Source organism: Harpegnathos saltator, unplaced genomic scaffold, assembly GCF_003227715.2.
Source record: "Harpegnathos saltator strain DR-91 unplaced genomic scaffold, Hsal_v8.6 scaffold515, whole genome shotgun sequence".
NCBI lineage: Eukaryota > Metazoa > Arthropoda > Insecta > Hymenoptera > Formicidae > Harpegnathos > Harpegnathos saltator.
The window spans coordinates 4,216-21,557 of NW_020230333.1; the positions used below are offsets into that span (position 1 = coordinate 4,216).

At 37.7% G+C, this 17,342-nt stretch overlaps 2 protein-coding genes, 1 long non-coding RNA gene and 1 pseudogene across 8 annotated transcripts; 2 read left to right on the forward strand and 2 right to left on the reverse strand.

Annotated features, from left to right (window-relative positions):
* The first annotated feature begins 2,668 nt into the window (after positions 1-2,668).
* On the forward strand, positions 2,669-3,211 carry LOC112589467 (uncharacterized). The gene is made up of 3 exons (XR_003113569.1): positions 2,669-2,699; positions 2,939-3,021; positions 3,189-3,211. It is a non-coding gene; the product is annotated as an uncharacterized LOC112589467 (long non-coding RNA).
* Positions 3,212-4,275: 1,064 nt separating this feature from the next.
* On the forward strand, positions 4,276-8,760 carry LOC112589468 (protein ALP1-like; annotated as a pseudogene).
* A 3,247-nt stretch (positions 8,761-12,007) lies between these two features.
* Positions 12,008-12,946, reverse strand: Blos2 (biogenesis of lysosome-related organelles complex 1 subunit 2). The gene has a single exon (XM_011146574.3). It carries the CDS (start codon positions 12,618-12,620, stop codon positions 12,135-12,137), a length of 486 nt encoding a protein of 161 aa, XP_011144876.1. The 5' UTR covers positions 12,621-12,946; the 3' UTR covers positions 12,008-12,134.
* An 852-nt stretch (positions 12,947-13,798) lies between these two features.
* Positions 13,799-17,063, reverse strand: LOC105186397 (KICSTOR complex protein C12orf66 homolog). 6 transcript variants are annotated; one of them, XM_025302845.1, is made up of 11 exons: positions 16,930-17,063; positions 16,710-16,830; positions 16,552-16,575; positions 16,158-16,304; positions 15,921-16,072; positions 15,719-15,859; positions 15,516-15,654; positions 15,255-15,448; positions 15,033-15,183; positions 14,819-14,929; positions 13,799-14,735 (listed from the first exon to the last, which is right to left on the reverse strand). In XM_025302845.1, exons 2-11 carry the CDS (start codon positions 16,788-16,790, stop codon positions 14,565-14,567), a joined length of 1,311 nt encoding a protein of 436 aa, XP_025158630.1. In that variant the 5' UTR covers positions 16,791-16,830; positions 16,930-17,063; the 3' UTR covers positions 13,799-14,564. The 6 variants fall into 6 exon arrangements, with proteins under 6 accessions (XP_025158630.1, XP_025158629.1, XP_011144870.1 ...); XM_025302844.1 differs by having other exon boundaries at positions 16,900-17,063; XM_011146568.3 differs by lacking the exon at positions 16,552-16,575.
* Between the last annotated feature and the right edge of the window lie 279 nt (positions 17,064-17,342).

Genomic DNA, 17,342 nt, shown 5'->3' on the forward strand with positions numbered 1-17,342 from the left:
TTGTTAACTAACTTTAAATCGAATCACGAAACAACCAGCTCACCATCCGTGTTGAAAATTAAGTTTTGCGTATTTTAATTGAAATACTCGAGGTAACTAAGAACCTCTTGATAAGAAATATCGCGTGCGATAATTTATTTATTTACTATCGAATCGTTGGTAACAGCGATAGCGGTAGCGCGCGATAATTTTATAAAAATTTTATTTAGCACAGCGGGGGCCCCGATTAGGTACGAGCCTGACGCATGTATATAGACACGAAGTGCGGCGACCCGCTTTGTAGATAAGGGTCGCCTTTGTAGCGAAAACCGCCGTAGAAAAAAAAAAAAAAAACGAGCAGTAGGGGAAGCCGTTGTGCTTCGAGCAGGCACAAGCCTGCTCAGTCGTTGCTAGGCACGTGAAGTGTGCACAGGAGTCGTTGCTGGACGCGCGAACGGTGCACACACGTGTTGCGGAATATCGTCCCGTAACAAAGGGAATTGCGTCATAGCGTAACGAGAGGTAATCGCGAAACCGGGCGTGGGTGAACACTCGCGGACAGTGCCCAGGATTATCCTGCCGTGCGAAAACCCGAGGGAGTAGGAGGAAAAGCCGCTGGTGACACAGAGCGAGAGAGCTGCTGCATCCCGGCGTTAATCCCCCTACGTGAACGTCTCAGACGTGTAAGTCGCATGCCTCCAGTATCGCGCTAGTATGTTCTGTGATCTCGATCCGTTACGATAACATAGTCAGTAAAAACGCGTAATTGCGAAATAACCACCTAAGGACCTATCGTGATGACCGGGATAATTGAGAACTGACGCATAGCAATCGACTCCGACGATCTGTAATTCGCATGTGCAAAGAGCGTCACCGCGTTTAGTTAGATCCATCGTCGTTAAATAATTAGGATCGAAATTATAGTATTAAATAAAACTTTAAGCTACTACCACACCATACCAACTGTGGTGAGATGCGTTCCTGTGCTGTGCTGCTGGATTATTTCGTTTAAAAATAAGTTCTATTATTAAGTACACTCTATTTACATAACCTTCTTTTATTGCAACAATATATATTTTAATTAACGCGGCTAAACAATTATTTCACATTTACCCGTCCAGTAGTTAGATCCGTGACGACGAAATGAAATATTTTCATTCGCTGACAGCTTACGTTACAGCCTTACAGCCTTACTCTTCCAGCTATTGTAGACGAGCCTTAAGACCGTTAAACAGTCCCTGAGGCTACACAGCTTGGGGACAATCACGAATAGGCGCAACGTACGTACCGAGACGGCGATGGCCGGATGGGAGGCCCCAGCCAATCAGAAGCCGGGAATTCGTCTCCCGCCGAAAAGCGGCTACATGCTGCGGCGACGCAAAATGGCCTCCAGTTAGACTCGGGCACTCAAGCCGCACGGACCGCGTCACTCTCCAGCAATATACTGCGTCATTGTCGCGGCGTTAGTAATGTTCGAACGCCTAATTAACGCGGACGCGAGGTCCTCTCATTAGCGAGTGTAGTCTGTATCGACACGCGAAAATTTGCGGCTTCTCGTGTAATTCTGATGACGTGTCTCGACGAAATCGCGAAAAAATATTTCGCGGTCGGGCACGAATTACAAGCTTACGTGTACGCGGACGCGAAAGGCCTATTATCCGAACGTCATTAATAGTTTAATTGTGCAGTGTTTAATAGTGCAATGACAGTGTCCGTGACAGTGAGCGATCCGAGGGATTACATTCACAATGAGGGATGAGGCGACGTTCCGAGACACAGGGATTATTTCGGTCGAGGATTATGATGCCGCGAGTAAAGGACACCAGTAAGAATACGACAATGTAAGTCGCATGCATTGAGTACCATGTATTTATTATTTTTATATGATAACTAATCTAAATACGTTAACATGAAATATTATTATCCAAATTTCTATTTTTATAGAAAAAGATAATAATTTAACCAAATAAAAATAAACCAAAATCAAATTATATCATTTTATTTGTATCTTCTCCAAAAATAATGGTATCACAAAATTTGCGTCAAGCATTACAAAATTTCAAGTTTGCTTACTCTCCTTACGGGATTCAAATTTAAATGTCCATTTGTAAAAGAATATTTTCGAGAGCACACAACTGTTGTCTCCGTTTCTTGTTGTCATCTTTTTTCGTCAGCTCTTTCAAGAGCTCCATGTCCTATCTAGACTTTCAATGTCAATGAAGAAAAAAACCGTAGCGAATATTCTCCATTCATTCCGATCAAACATTCTTTCTCTATCGCTGCTTACCAACCAGGAACGTTAAATTTTTGTTCCAGACGTTGCGAGAAGCAAGTCCGGTGGACGCTGATGCCGCACCGGAGGATCTGGTTCGGGCAGAGCAGGGTCGGCCGGAAGGTAAAGTTTACAAGTTTTTTACACATCTTTGTCCAACCCTTTAACATCTTTGCTTTTGCAACTTGTTCCTCATCAGCTTTCTTGAAAGCTTCATGTCTCATTTGAATTTTCAATGTTGGAACTAAAATATTGAGATAAATATCCCATATCAAAATATTTCCGTATTTCCGATTTACCTCGATCATAGATATTCTCTCTCCACCACAGATTATCAACTGGGAAAACTACATTTCTGTTTTAGTTGTTGCGGAAAGTAACAACAATCCGGCAGATGCGGATGCCGTACCGGTGGATCCGGTTCGGGCCAAGCAGAGTCGATCGGAAGGTAAAGTTCACAAGTTTCCTATACATCTGTGTTCAACCCTTTACGATCTTTGCCTTTGCAACTTGTTCCTCATCAGCTCTCTTGAAAGTTTCATGTCTCATTTAAATCTTCAATATTGAAATATAAATATTGAGATAAAAATCCCACATCAAAATATTTCCGTATTTTCGATTCGCCCGATCCAAGATATTCTCTCTCTACCGCAGGTTATTAACCGGGAAATTATTTTTCTGTTTCAGTTGTGCGGAAAACAACAGCAATTCGGCGGACGCGGGTGCCGCACCGAAGGATTCGGTTCGGGCCAAGCAGAGTCGGCTTGAAGGTAAGTTTACAAATTTACTATAATCCTCTGTTTGACTCTTGGCGATCTAGAGCTGGGATATAATTTCCGACTCGACTTGAATTACGATCGCAAAGGGTAAACTACAATTTTACTCGCCCGCACTCGTTGGTCTGATCTCATAAACGAATGTGAATTTTTTGTTACAGAGTTGAAGCGGAACGTGGCCGGCTCTGACTGCAAGTCGTTTCGGTGAGTAAATGCAAAATAAAAAGAAAAACAAAATTCCGCATGACGGATATGGTGTGACCAGATGAAATATCGTTCAAGTCAATGCGAATTGCAAATAGATTCTTGCATGTGTGTGTTTGTGACGTTGAATTCAATACATTGCTCGAAACAATTAGGGAATTATTTGATCGCGATATCCTGCATTACATACGAGATTTAAAATAGTGAATGATTCTCTATTGATATTCAGTCATCTGAATAAGAAATATTCTGTACAACCGCGATGTACAAACACGAAATCGTCATCAGCTGCTTTATTTTTATTTTTCAAGCGGGCCGCAGAATTATTTAACGATATAATTATTTGACAATATTCAATTGTCCGTGTAAAATATATTCATACGCATAAATGCCGATACCGTTGCTGCTTTTCTTTTATTTGCAAAACAGGCTGTAGAATTATATGGCAATATTGTCCATTCATCACGATCCCTATTGTCTCGAGTAGCGTATAATGCGCGCACAGATTGCGCAAGCGCACGCCGAGCTTGAGGTATCCTCGCTCGCGTGCCTTTGAATATCGCGACCGCGGTTATCAAAATACGCATTTTTACCCGTGCTCCAACAAAGAAGACTTAAATTCTCATTTCGCCAAAGTATCGCGAACGTAAGCTTCGTCGTGACGGAACTATCATGCGTGAAAACGTTGCCCCGCTTCTCTATTTTTGCGTTCCCTTGAAGCGACCGGTTTTTGATTGTCTAATCTTTCCTCACGTGCATTCGTGAATATTGCACTCGTAGATATCGATAATACCGCATTTTCGTGACTTTTCCGATGCAATCGCGAAAAGCGCCGTAAAAGTCCGTTGGACGAGTCCATAAATTTTCACACAGTTTTTGTTCCTTGCCGATCGAGTTTATAAAGTCCGTTTCGCAGCGCGTAAAAAGTTTCCACCGATGTCGACATAAAACGTTCGTTATTTGACGCAAATATCGCCGCTCTAATACAAATATCGACCGCGTCATGAAAGTGTAGCAATCACCGTGGGACACGCTGCAAGATGAATGCTGCGCGACATGGAGAGCGGTAGCGGACATGGAAGAACATTGGTAGACCTGGTTGGACATTGGCAACGGGACATTACCAACATCATCATTGGTGAGCGTTTGACTCAATACTTACAGAGAGCTCTTTTATTATTATATTGTGCATGCCGCAAATTTGCATTGACATTTATAACGAAAAATATATTCCATGAATTATTGCCATATATTATAGCTATATATTATTGCCATATATTGTTGCGATATATTGTTGCCATATATTGTTGCCGTATATTACTGCTATATATTATTGCCACACATTGCCACGTATTATCCCCATATTATGGCCACCTGAAATCACGCGAGCAATCGAGAACACTGAATTTACCGGTAATCGCAAAAGCGCGCGGTAGACGTCACAGATTGATGCCAGCAGCCCGCATCAGAGCTCCCCGATAACAATACTCTTGCTACAATTTAACTTTAAACTAAAGCGGTCTCCGATCGCAGGAAACTTTCTATCGCGGACTAACCCTTCGAGCAGAATATTCCCGAGAAGCGCTCTTCAGATAAACGCTAGTTATAAGCGAACATGCCCCGTTAGGGCCCCGACGCGGTCTTGTTGTCGCAGAAAATTAGGAAGAAAGGAGCTAAACATCCGACACCGTTGTGAAAAGAAGGACGATGACGTCCCTTCGCGAGTAAAATATTAGGCCCTTGCGAACGCGAACGTCAAATTCCACCACGGCTGCGAACGTCCTCCGACCAGTTTCTTCGCGGAAACGGCTCAAAACCTAGGAACGCGCTTTCGCCACAATATAGTCCTATATTAACCCTATTCACACCATAAACATCGACTTCCAACTCCAAGTAGAAGCGAAGATATCAACATTAAAATTAAAGAATTAAATTAAAATTTATTTAAATTTAAACATGTAATCTTCGGTATCTCATAAACGACTCAAAAAACAGGTACACGCTTTTGCCGTAAATCTCGACACTCAATTCACAATAGAAGCGGAGATATCAACGGTACAAATTGAAAAATTTTAATCTCCGATATCTCCTAAACGGTTAGAGATACAGGCCTATTTCTGGCACTAAATTAAAGTCCAATCAAAAACCTACATTTTGCCGTAAGTGACGACACTCTGCTCCCACTAGAAGCGGAGATATCAACGGAGAAAGGTTGAAAAACTTTAACCTTCGATATCTCCTAAACGGTTAGAGATACAGGCCTGGCTCTGGCACCAAATTAAAGTCCTCTCAAAACCCTACATTTTGGCGTAAGTGACGACCCTCCGCTCCCAGTAGAAGCGGAGATATCAACGGAGAAAGGTTGGAAAACTTTAACCTTCGATATCTCCTAAACGGTTAGAGATACAGGCCTGGTTCTGGCACCAAATTAAAGTCCTCTCAAAACCCTACATTTTCGACTACATGGACGACTCTCTACTCCCAGTAGAAGCGGAGATATCGATGGAGGAAGGCTGGATATCGACGGAAAAAAGCTGGAAAACTTTAACCTTCGATATCTCCTAAACGGTTAGAGATACAGGCCTGGTTCTGGCACCAAATTAAAGTCCTCTCAAAACCCTACATTTTGCCGTAAATGGCGACTCTCTACTCCCAGTAGAAGCGGAGATATCAACGGAGAAAGGTTGGAAAACTTTAACCTTCGATATCTCCTAAACGGTTAGAGATACAGGCCTGGTTCTGGCACCAAATTAAAGTCCTCTCAAAACCCTACATTTTGCCGTAAATGACGACTCTCTACTCCCAGTAGAAGCGGAGATATCAACGGAGAAAGGTTGGAAAACTTTAACCTTCGATATCTCCTAAACGGTTAGAGATACAGTCATGTTTCTGGCACCAAATTAAAATCCTCTCAAAACCCTACATTTTGCCGTAAATGGCGACTCTCTGCTCCCAGTAGAAGCGGAGATATCAACGGAGAAAAGTTGGAAAACTTTAACCTTCGATATCTCCTAAGCGATATTAGTATCTTAGCAATATTAATTTGATTTTTCAGAGTACACTTTCAAATTGACTCTTCGGATTACGCTATTAGATTAACTTTTCGAAGTACACTTTTGAATTGACTCTTCTGACTACACGTTTGTTAGTTGACTCTATGGAGTACATATTTTTTAATTAACTCTTCGGAGAGAAGAGAAGAGAAACATTATATATTTTATTTAAAAAATCGTAATTTTTGCAGGAAACTGATTGATGAAGAAAAAAATTAATTCACTACCTCAACGAAGATCTTAAAAAATTACTGCAAGAGATGAAGTTGTTGTTATTATATACCATATTGTACAATATTAAAACTGACGCGCAATAATTATCTATAATTTGCATATGTGGGCCTTTATGTAATTATAAGTAATAAAAAGTCATGACAAATTAATGTGGCCGTGTGTTATCTCTGTCGCGTCATTGCTAGAAATCGTCCGAACTCTCGAAATTATTTTCTTCCCGAATTATGAATATAAAACAATGTGTAAAGGAAAATAAGGGGGTGAAAGGGCAGACGGCGACGTCCGCCTTACGATAACATCGTTGCTGGCTCGCTTCATCGCGATTGTCTATTCGCTGGTGGTGAGACAAAGACCGATTCTTCGTTTTTATCTAACTAATCTAGCTCGCTCGTGAACATAGCACAGAACAGAACCAAATAATTATGGACATAGCACGGAATAGTACCAACAAATCGTGGACTTGGCTTAGTAGTTCATGTCCATGAAAAATGGACCCAGTTGGCGCTGCGAATCAGCCAACTTTTCCATAACGCTGTAAATGCAGCCATGCCCGCTCTCAGGCTTCTCTCTGGGGTACGTTCCAAAATCAACCTTGGTTAACTTCGGAGGTTAAAGTAGGAGTATAGGTTACTTGAGATACTTCTACCGTAGAAGTTGTTTTGGAACGAGTAGGCTGTTAGCTACACTACTGAACTGATACAGCTATAAAAAGAGTAGATCATATGCAATTATGGCAGCAGAAGTAAATAGAAGACGCATAATAACATTCAGTGCATTTGCTGCAAGTAGATGTTTCTTAAATAGTATTATCGAAATAATTTATAACAGTGATAATGAAAATGACGAAGAATTAATGCAACGCCTAATAAATATAGAAAAAGATGTAGCAATACGTGGCAGCCTGAGGAAAGCAGTCCGTATTGAAGGTTACGTTGAACATATCATACCAAGGTTTTCCGGAAAACAATTTAAAGAACACTTTAGAATAAGTGCAACAGTTCACGACAATTTGGAAAAATAGATTAGGAAATTTACTGTCAAGACAAGTAGCAACAGGTCGCTTAACATTACCCGTGCGAAAGCAATTGCTATCTACTTTATGGTTATTGGCTACACCTGATTCCTACAGGTAAGTACTGTTGATAAATTTTACTATCACATTTTACTTCATTTTCTAATATTTTATATCTGTATAAATCTTTCATTATTCTTGTATTGTTTCAGATCTGTAGGAATAAAATTTGATTTAGCAAAGTCATCACTCAACCATTGTGTCAGGAGAGTGGTAAAAGCTCTAAATTTAATCGCACCACAAGTTATATCCTGGCCAAGAGAGGATCATTTATTAAGTACAGAAGCCAAATTTCAGAAAGTTTCCAAATTGACTAATGTTGAAGCCATAGATGGTACACATATTGAAATACCTGCTCCAGAAGTATGTCGATTCTTTACATAAGTTATTGGCTTAGTATGTTCAGTAATTGAAAAAGTTAATTTTAATTCCTAGGTTGATTCAGAGTTTTACAATACACGTAAATGCAGATATGCGATTGTTTTACAAGCAATATGTGATGTTGACTTACGATTCATTGATTGTTTCGCTGGATATCCCGGATCGGTTGGCGATTTGAGAGTATTTAGGAATAGCGACTTGTGGCACGCTGTCAATAGGAACAGGAACAATTTCTTCCCACATGAAGAATATATCATTGGCGACAAAGCTTACCCTATTTTAGGATGGTGTTTGCCTCCATATAAAGATAATGGTCATCTTACAAGGGTAAAGAGATAAAAATATAATATTAAAAATCTTAAATTCGTCATTTTATTAATCATACTTTTCTTTCGTTTTTAGGCACAACAAAGATTCAACTAGTGTCTTATAAAAGGTAGACAGGTTATCGAACGAGCTTTTTCACTATTAAAGGGGAGATTTCGACGTCTGAAATACTTACATATGAGTCAAGTAGATTTGATTCCCGAAACTATTTTGGCGTGTTGTGTTCTGCACAATTTATGTATTAATGATTTAGATGAAGATATAGATGAGTATATCTTAGATGGTGAACCAATACATAATGAAGTGGATGATAATAATGAAGAACATGCAGGAGACGCAGAAGGTATTAATAAAAGGGATTATATAGCTCAAATGTTACATTTAGTAGATTGAAAAATTATGTTAATTAACTGTATAAACTGTGTTTATTACAACTGTAACAATACTTATATATATATATATATATATATATTTATTTAAATATTTATGAACGAAATAAATAAACATTTTCGAACGATACTTGAGAATAAGAATATGAGTTACGAATAAGAACCAAAATAAACTTAAATTAAACTTTAGTTTGTTGAAATATATATCGTTATATAACTAAAAATATGTCATGTTAAAGTTTAAACTCGAAATAAAATTCGAACAACTCAAAACAAAAAATATTCCATAAATATTATGCTTCTATTATGTGTATCAGTCCAGAAATGTAAGACAAACTTGAGCATCAAAAGCCTAATATCAACGTGAAGAATAAATTCTTCTTACATTAAGGATTGATTCCTCGCATCATTTATCTCTTTTTAATTATGTCAGAAGTGAAAAAACGCATGTTAAAAATTTTTGCAAAACATGTTGAAATAAAAAGATATATGTATAAAGTGACACTTGCAATCCATGGAACAAATTTGTAATATATTCTGAACATTTCTTTCTTCTAATAATAAATAATTTAATGTACATTAATGTAACACTATTATGCGATTAGATTATGCGAAATAGATTAAAAAGATTAATTATATGTCACGTTAATTTGCAACCAATTATTCGTTGTTAGAGTAAAAGGGAAGTGTTTGGACTATTTAATAAAATTGCTCGATCAATTATAGATGTTATCTCATGGATATATTTTTCTATTTCAATATATTTTGCAAGAATTTTTAGCATCATTTTCTTGCTTTTGATATCATTAAGAGGAAAGATAATGTGAGAAAACGGAAGCCTTAATATGAACACAAAAATAACATTAACCAAACTTTTGTAAATTGAACGTTAATTATCTTCTTAAAAACAATTCTTTGGCACATACTAAGAATTATTTTTATCACAAAATTCCCAATAATAGTAACGATATATAACGATACTAATAATACTGATAATAATGCGTAAACAAATCTTAATATTTTTAACATATGCAATAAAATGAAATATTGAAAACAGTCTCTTAGAAAAACATTTTTAGCAAATTATAGTTTTTCTATTAATTTTTCCCTTACCTCGCGAAAAGTTTTTGTTGTGTTTTTTATTGCAACTATTTTTTCTGCATTACGCTATTCCTGACGGTTGTCTCGTTCTTTACTATACTCGATAAAGTTTTCTGTCCAGGAAGATAAATGTCGTTCAATCTTAGTCTTCTTTCGTTTTTTTGGTTCATTATTATCTGCTGCACTGTTTTCTGCAAATGATGTATTTTCATCCTCAGCCTCAAATCTCATATTTGACACAACTTTAACCGGATTTACATTTGGTTAGTCTCCGTATAAGCAATCCATTTCATTATAATATCGGCATGTTTTAGGTATAACTCCTGTCCTTTTATTATGATCTTTTATTCTCACGTAGGCTTTCCTCATAATTGCCCACTTATCTTTAATTTGTGTTCTGGTAACATTACAATTTCCACTAATATTCATTTATACTTTAATTTTGTCCCACACTTGACACGATTTTTTATTACAGTGCTTTGAAACTCATCTTGATAATCTTCATACAAATTAAATAACAGTTTCACGCTTTTATCGTCCCAAACAGCTGAAAAGTAAAATAAATATATAAATAAGTGAAAAAATTGACTTGCGTTACAACTTAATGTTAATTTTTTCGTTAATATATACCTGCACTTATATTTGATGATTCATCTATATTATTATGATTAACAGAGTTATTATTATTGAAATTCGAACCTACAAATGAAATAATTATTGCAAGATTAATTTATATATGTATATATATTCGTATTTCATGTAAACAAATACATTATAAAGTAAATAAAATAATATTACATGAGGCATTAACTTCAGTTGCTTTCTCTGGTAATGTTTCACTTTTATCTGTTACACAAATATCAAAAAATTCCATAACCTTCGGTGAAAGCGGCAGTTCAAACAGTAATCCACCTTACAAATATATAAATATAAATAAAATAAGATATAAAACTTAGAAGTGATTTAATCTATCTCAGTTCTAATCTATATCACTGAAATACTTACTAATTTTATTTGTAACTCAGATTCCACCATCCTCTCCTCTTTCAATTTCTTGCTGAGAATCGAACACTAAAAAATGTCGTCCTTTTACAAATATAACATCATTGTTAGCTATGATGCCGCGCTGCTTAAAATTTTATTTTACCCAAGGGGAGCTAATGTACAATTAAGAATAAACAGTTGAATACTTTCATTTTGTATTTTCCCGCGCTTTAGCAGTGGTAATCCAAACAACCTCTACATTTTATGAGGTAAGAAAGTTACCTTCGTGGTCGACCAACTGCGACTTTTGGAACGGCTATCATTGGATAACCACTCAGTGTATAAATACTTTCGGAACGAATTTTAGTAACCAAGGTTGGATTTTGGAACGTACCCCTGGTAGTAGTATAACTTTAGTCTTTTGTTCGCCTCCGTGGCGGTTGGATGTGGTTTCTGTAACTACGCATATATTTTAATCGTGGGAACTGCGTACGCGTGTTCCTGTTCTTCTTTTACCTTCATACTACTGGAAAATAACCTTACAAAATTTAATCTATCTACACCGTGAGAGTGACGTTGGAGCAGTACCCTATTTTGCCCAGAGCCATTTATTGAATTGAATTGAATTGTGGTACAACTTTTTGCTACACAATTTAACGTTACCGACAGCATTGTAGTTTATTGAGTCGCGTATAGATATTGCATGCATCGCGTCGTTATTGGCAAGTTGTGATGGTTGACTTTTCGATTGCTTGAGCTTAAGACCCTAGTACGAAAAGATGCAGATACTTAACGTGGTAATGCATTATAAAAATATTCATACGCGACTTATTTAACTACAGTGCTGTTGGTGATTTTAAATGGTGTAGTAAAAAGTTGTATCACTTACTCGTGTACATCCTGTACATATGCATATGTATATCTTTTGACGTATATGTTTGTTTGCATGTATTTATTCATTTTAAAAAATCTGATGACTTTTTACATTTTATTGAAACATTATTGTTTGGATTGTGATAGTGCATCTTCGTGCTACGAAGAAAAGAAAAAGATTCCGTTATTTCCTAAAACATAATTCTTTTAATCAATGAGTCAACAATGAAATTTATATCGCATGATATATAAAATGATGTATAAAGGAACATATATAAAATCACAATTTTTGCAGTAAATCTTGAAGGAGAAAACATTTGTAACTACGATGACTAACTGGAATAGTATATAAAAGATAAACATCTTGCTGTGTTACTCAGCAAATTTTCTTTCCTTTTTATTATGTCCGCCATCTCTTATACTTTGTATCTTATTACGCATAAACATAACACAAGCCTTGAGAATCTTCATAATTATACGACTTTTTCTCTATTTGCTCTTCGTATCCTTTTCTAGATCCTTAAACTTTGCCTCCAGTCGTTTCGAGTAAGCTGCCAACTTGTATGCAGCTTGCTCCAACTTGCTCACGCTGTCGTCGATCTGATTGATATTGTCGAGGATCGGCTGCAACTTGTGATACTTTTCGTTTAACGAATCCAACGATTGCACCACGTTCGACGATATGATCTTCAGTTCTGTATATTTGGCAATCGTTTCTTTGTTGAGGCGCTCCAGCAGCCTATAATCCGCATGAGTAGCCGTGAGTTCTTCCTGCAAGTACTCTCCTGTCTTTTGAAACATAGTGTTTGCCAGACGACTCAAATTCGGATCGTGCGGATCCAGAGCCTCGAAGCTACTCGTGCTCGTCGACAACGTGGTGCCTCGTTTCGGCGATTCGGATCGCGATCCTTGTTCCGCCGACAGACCCTCGATCAACGCAACATCGGCCTGTACCTCTTCTTTCGCCGACTCCATTATCGGCACAAATATATACGTATAGATTATGTTTTACACAATGATCCACTTGTCACACGATCGGAATTTCGATCAACATTTTTAGTACAACAAACGTGACTGATTCTAACCTGCTCCTCTCATCCACAACATGATACTTCTCATCAGCTTGTTGCTTCTGATCAGCTGTCTCTGCTCTTTTCTTTATTTTTTTATTCAACCACCGAATTTCAACCATCAGTCGATCTGTATATCACTAGACTGAGGCTGCGTTCTGATATTCACTGCCAGTACCAGTGCCGAAAATACGTGGTTTGTGTCATGTATACTAAAGATTTTCAGTGCTGGCAGTGAATATCGGAACGCAGCCTGATACTGATCATGCGTCGTACGACAAACTCGTCGGACGTTCCAATTGGCTGTCGGATAGAAAATTTCTAGGCTGCCTAATTTTTTTCTCTGGTTGCGTTCCGATATTCACTGCCAGTACTGAAAATACATGCTTTGTGTCACGTATACTATAGATTTTCAGTGCTGGCAGTGAATATCGAAATGCCTCTAAGCACCCTACTGATTCTCCATCTGACAACCAGAAAACAATGAAAACGTCCAAGCTTAGGGCCCTTAGGGCCAGAGCACAGACTTCTGCATAACGCATAATACAAAACGCATAAGAGAATCAATCAATCAGAGTTCTTCATTTCTATCCTGAGGAGGGAAATGAAGAAAACCAATTGGTTTATTCTCTTATGCGTTATGTATTATGTGTTATGCAAAAGCCTGTACTCTTGCCCTTGTCCTGCGATATTTATGGCGCCCAATTTTGACATCGACGGCGTTACACAATTTACTTTATTGTAAATTTCTCTGTTATACAACATTCACTCTGTTATACCATTATTCCCACAATTCCTCACGTTCATGCAATTGTAGAAGAGCCCTTACGTGTTACCATGTCATTCAACAGAATATACTTTCCAAAGAAAATTCGATCAACTGATTATTTACTGTATGCTTGTATTGCCTTCTTTGGATCAGCTCTCACGTATAATAAATAACCTTTAAGATGCAATGAAGTAAAGTAGCACAGACCATTGAATTTATTCGCAGATTACTTGTTAGCAAAAGTTGCCAATTTCATAATTGTAACAATATTGACAAATGACAAGTTAATTTATTATTATTAGCATTATCATATGTATGCAACCTTGATTATCTATTGTTACTTTTTTATTACTGTACATATTCTCCCCTCTACTCTACATAATAGTACATAATAATTGTCTCGACAATCGCCAATTTCAGATATTACTTTAGACTTTAGGATTGCCAGATGCAAAATGACTATTTCCAGGACATTTTTGAGGTTGAAAAATAGGTTGTTGGAGAATTTTAATTAAATTCGATGGATAGAGGGGTAAGACAAGATTAAGAGATGTCGTTGCTTACTCGCAATTAATATATGTGCGAATTAGGTACCAACAGAGAGAAGTAGATATCAACCATACGATTGACCTTTTTCTTTTTACTACACGAATGATTTCTCAGGTGGCACGTCAAGTTTTTCGACCTCATAAATCCCAATGATTGCTCTCACATTTCTCTCTGGTACCGATTCAAAACATGAATATTACTATAATTTGTCGAAATTTTGATTTCCCGACACAAAAGACTCAAATTCCGGAACATGGGACAAATTTGAAAAAATTCCGGGACAATCCTGGAAATCAAGGCCATCTGGCAACCTTATTTTAGATGTGCAAACGTTTCGAAAATTTCGAAATGATTGGCGCAAACGACGACATACATTCTTCATTTATACTTTTATATAATTATACCATAAGTTTTTATTAATCGATTTTTAATTGTAATATATTCAGGTCTTTGGTACTATCCGATGCTTTTTCTCTCTTCCTCTTTCTCCGTCTTTTCTCTTTTTTTACGAACACTTGCGCGTACGATCGCTCACTTTGACAATTTCAGACATTCATATACTTTATTACACCTGATATGCATGGAGAGATCCGTCAAAAACGACGTAATATGAGTTTCCTTGTCTCTCTGCTTTCCGTTCTCGAGCACAACCACAAGAGTCATTCGAGGATCGGTATTGTGAAAAGCGTACGTACATTGATCCTACCGACATAATTAGTAAGTTAGACTAAAATGCGATTTAACTGATCCATTTGTTGAAAAATTTTCTTCTTTCATTGCCGTACCTTTGTGCTTTTGTAGTGAATAACTTTGTCCATAGCAACAAGTTCCAGCTGACGCTCTTTTATCTTGCTCTGTATATTGTCCAAGTGTACCGATCGTTTCTGTGTGAATGTCTGAAGAAAGAATATTAATTACGTAAAAGAAGAAAGAACAGACGCTGAGAGAATATCACGCCGTATATATAATAATGACGAAGATATGTAAATTTCCACTTACATTGGGACAACAAACGACGACAGGAAAACTTTCGAATGAATCTGCTCCTCGTGCCGGATGTCTGTATCCCGAGCCTGAGTCCTCGATCCCTCTGGAGTCGAAAATTATTAATATAGCTGACACATCGTGCTTCCGCTGAAAGGTCTGCATTCTGAAAGAAGCAATCTGTTATCGCTATTGTTCTAGCACCATGCAAGCGGTAAGGCGATATCCGTATCTCACTTGTGATAATAATCCCCATTTTGCTTGCTCATGATACTCCTCATTTCTCCGGGACTAGCTTGCTGGCTTAGAGTTGTGTGAAAATACAAAGAACACTTAGCTAATATGGCACTGCGAAGTTTCACCAGCCACTGGTACAACGCTGGTTGCTGATTTGCTTTGAGAAATGTCGCACCAAAGCCCAATTTCCAGGACTGAAAAAGAATCTCGAATTAGAACATCCAATCTCTCTGTATCTTCTGTTCTGTATGTGCTGCTAACCTCCTTGCTTTGCAAGGTCCTCTCCCAAGCTGACATTCGTGTCTGCGCACCGTAAAGAGCCATCAGAGTTGGCAGGAATCTCCAGTTTTGCACTTCAACCTGGGCCCTGGTCAATTGTACTAATATTTCGCATTCCAACCTGAGTCGAGAGAATTACCAATTTTCTGCAAACTGTACTCAACTGTACTTGTATATGTACTTACGTTAAACCTGTCTTGATAGCAGCCAATGCCAAGTGGGAACAGGATAACAAATGCCATTCCACTATTCCTTCTATATACTGCAGCAATTCTTGATACTTCATAACTTTACCATTTACACTCATATTGTACATTTTCTCATAGCTGCAACACAACAATCTCATGTGAGATTAGAGACAGAACGTCACAACTCTGATATACTGACAAATCTATCAGCTGGATTCTTGCCATGATGAATTGGCAGAGCTGGTTGGAAACATTTGCAACTGTTGCGCCGATAGAGTTTGTTCCTCTAGTTACTTCCTCCAGTCTCTTTAAATCAGACTTTAATGACTCATATACAGTTTTTAAGGAATTCTGTGAAAAAAATATTAATGTCACCATGTTTCTTCCATTAAATAATTGCCAATTGCAAAGATTCTGTCCATAATTAAATACATACGTCCTTCCTAAGGAAACCTTTATTTTTCGTGTGAAGAAAGCCTAAATCTGCATAAGAACGTTCTGCTACAGCTATCTGCGGTAAATGCATCAGAAGCATTCCCCATGGACCCATTTGCATCTGTTTGCATGATTCCCTTTCTTTCTCCTGAACTCAAATATATATATATATACACACACACACACACACACACACACACACACACACACACATACATATATACGCGTATGCATACACGTTTTCAAACAACGCATACAAATGTGTGTGTGTGTGTGTGTGTGTGTATAAATAAATATATATATATATTGGCAAGTATCTCTAGTTTTACACTTCAACCTGGGCCCTGGTCAATTATACTAATATTTCGCATTCCAACCTGAGTCGTGAGAATTACCAATTTTCTGCAAACTGTACTCAACTGTACATGTATATGTACTTGCGTTAAACCTGTCCTCAACTTTACTATATACATATACATATACACACACACACACACATATATTCTGTATATAGTCACGCACACATATCCCCTGATCTTTATTTATTACTCACAACTGATTCCTTGGCCTTATCGGAGCACAACTGTGCAACTAATATAAAGAAAGTATTGAGAAATTCGTCCTCGTGATCCATCCTCTACCTTCGTTCGCGAGCAAAAGGTGGCTGGGCCATGCTTCGTGTTGTCATATTATATTGAGGTTATATTATGATAATTTACAAACACATTACACACGCATATTACCACGAATGTGTGGGTCAATCTGATCCGCATCTGATCCAGCGAGAAATACGCAACATTGGGCAGATTCCGTTGAACATACTTTATTGTTTAATGAAACAGTGAACCTATTTTCCTATCAACTCATGTGTATGTGCATACATAGATACTCTTATCGGAATGCGCAATAATATTTAGGGCCAGAGCACAGACTTCTGCATAACGCATGATGCACAACGCATAAGAGAATCAAGCAATCAGAGTTCTTCATTTCTGTCCTGAGGAGGGAAATGAAGAACTCTGATTGGCTTATTCTCTTATGCGTTGTGTATTATGTGTTATGCAAAAGCCTGTGCTCTGGTCCTTACCGTCTTTTGACTGGTAAGAGAATGGCGTATGGGTGCACCCTTCTACTTAAAGCCATATACCGAACTGAACTGAACTGAACTTTTGACTGGTAAGGGCTG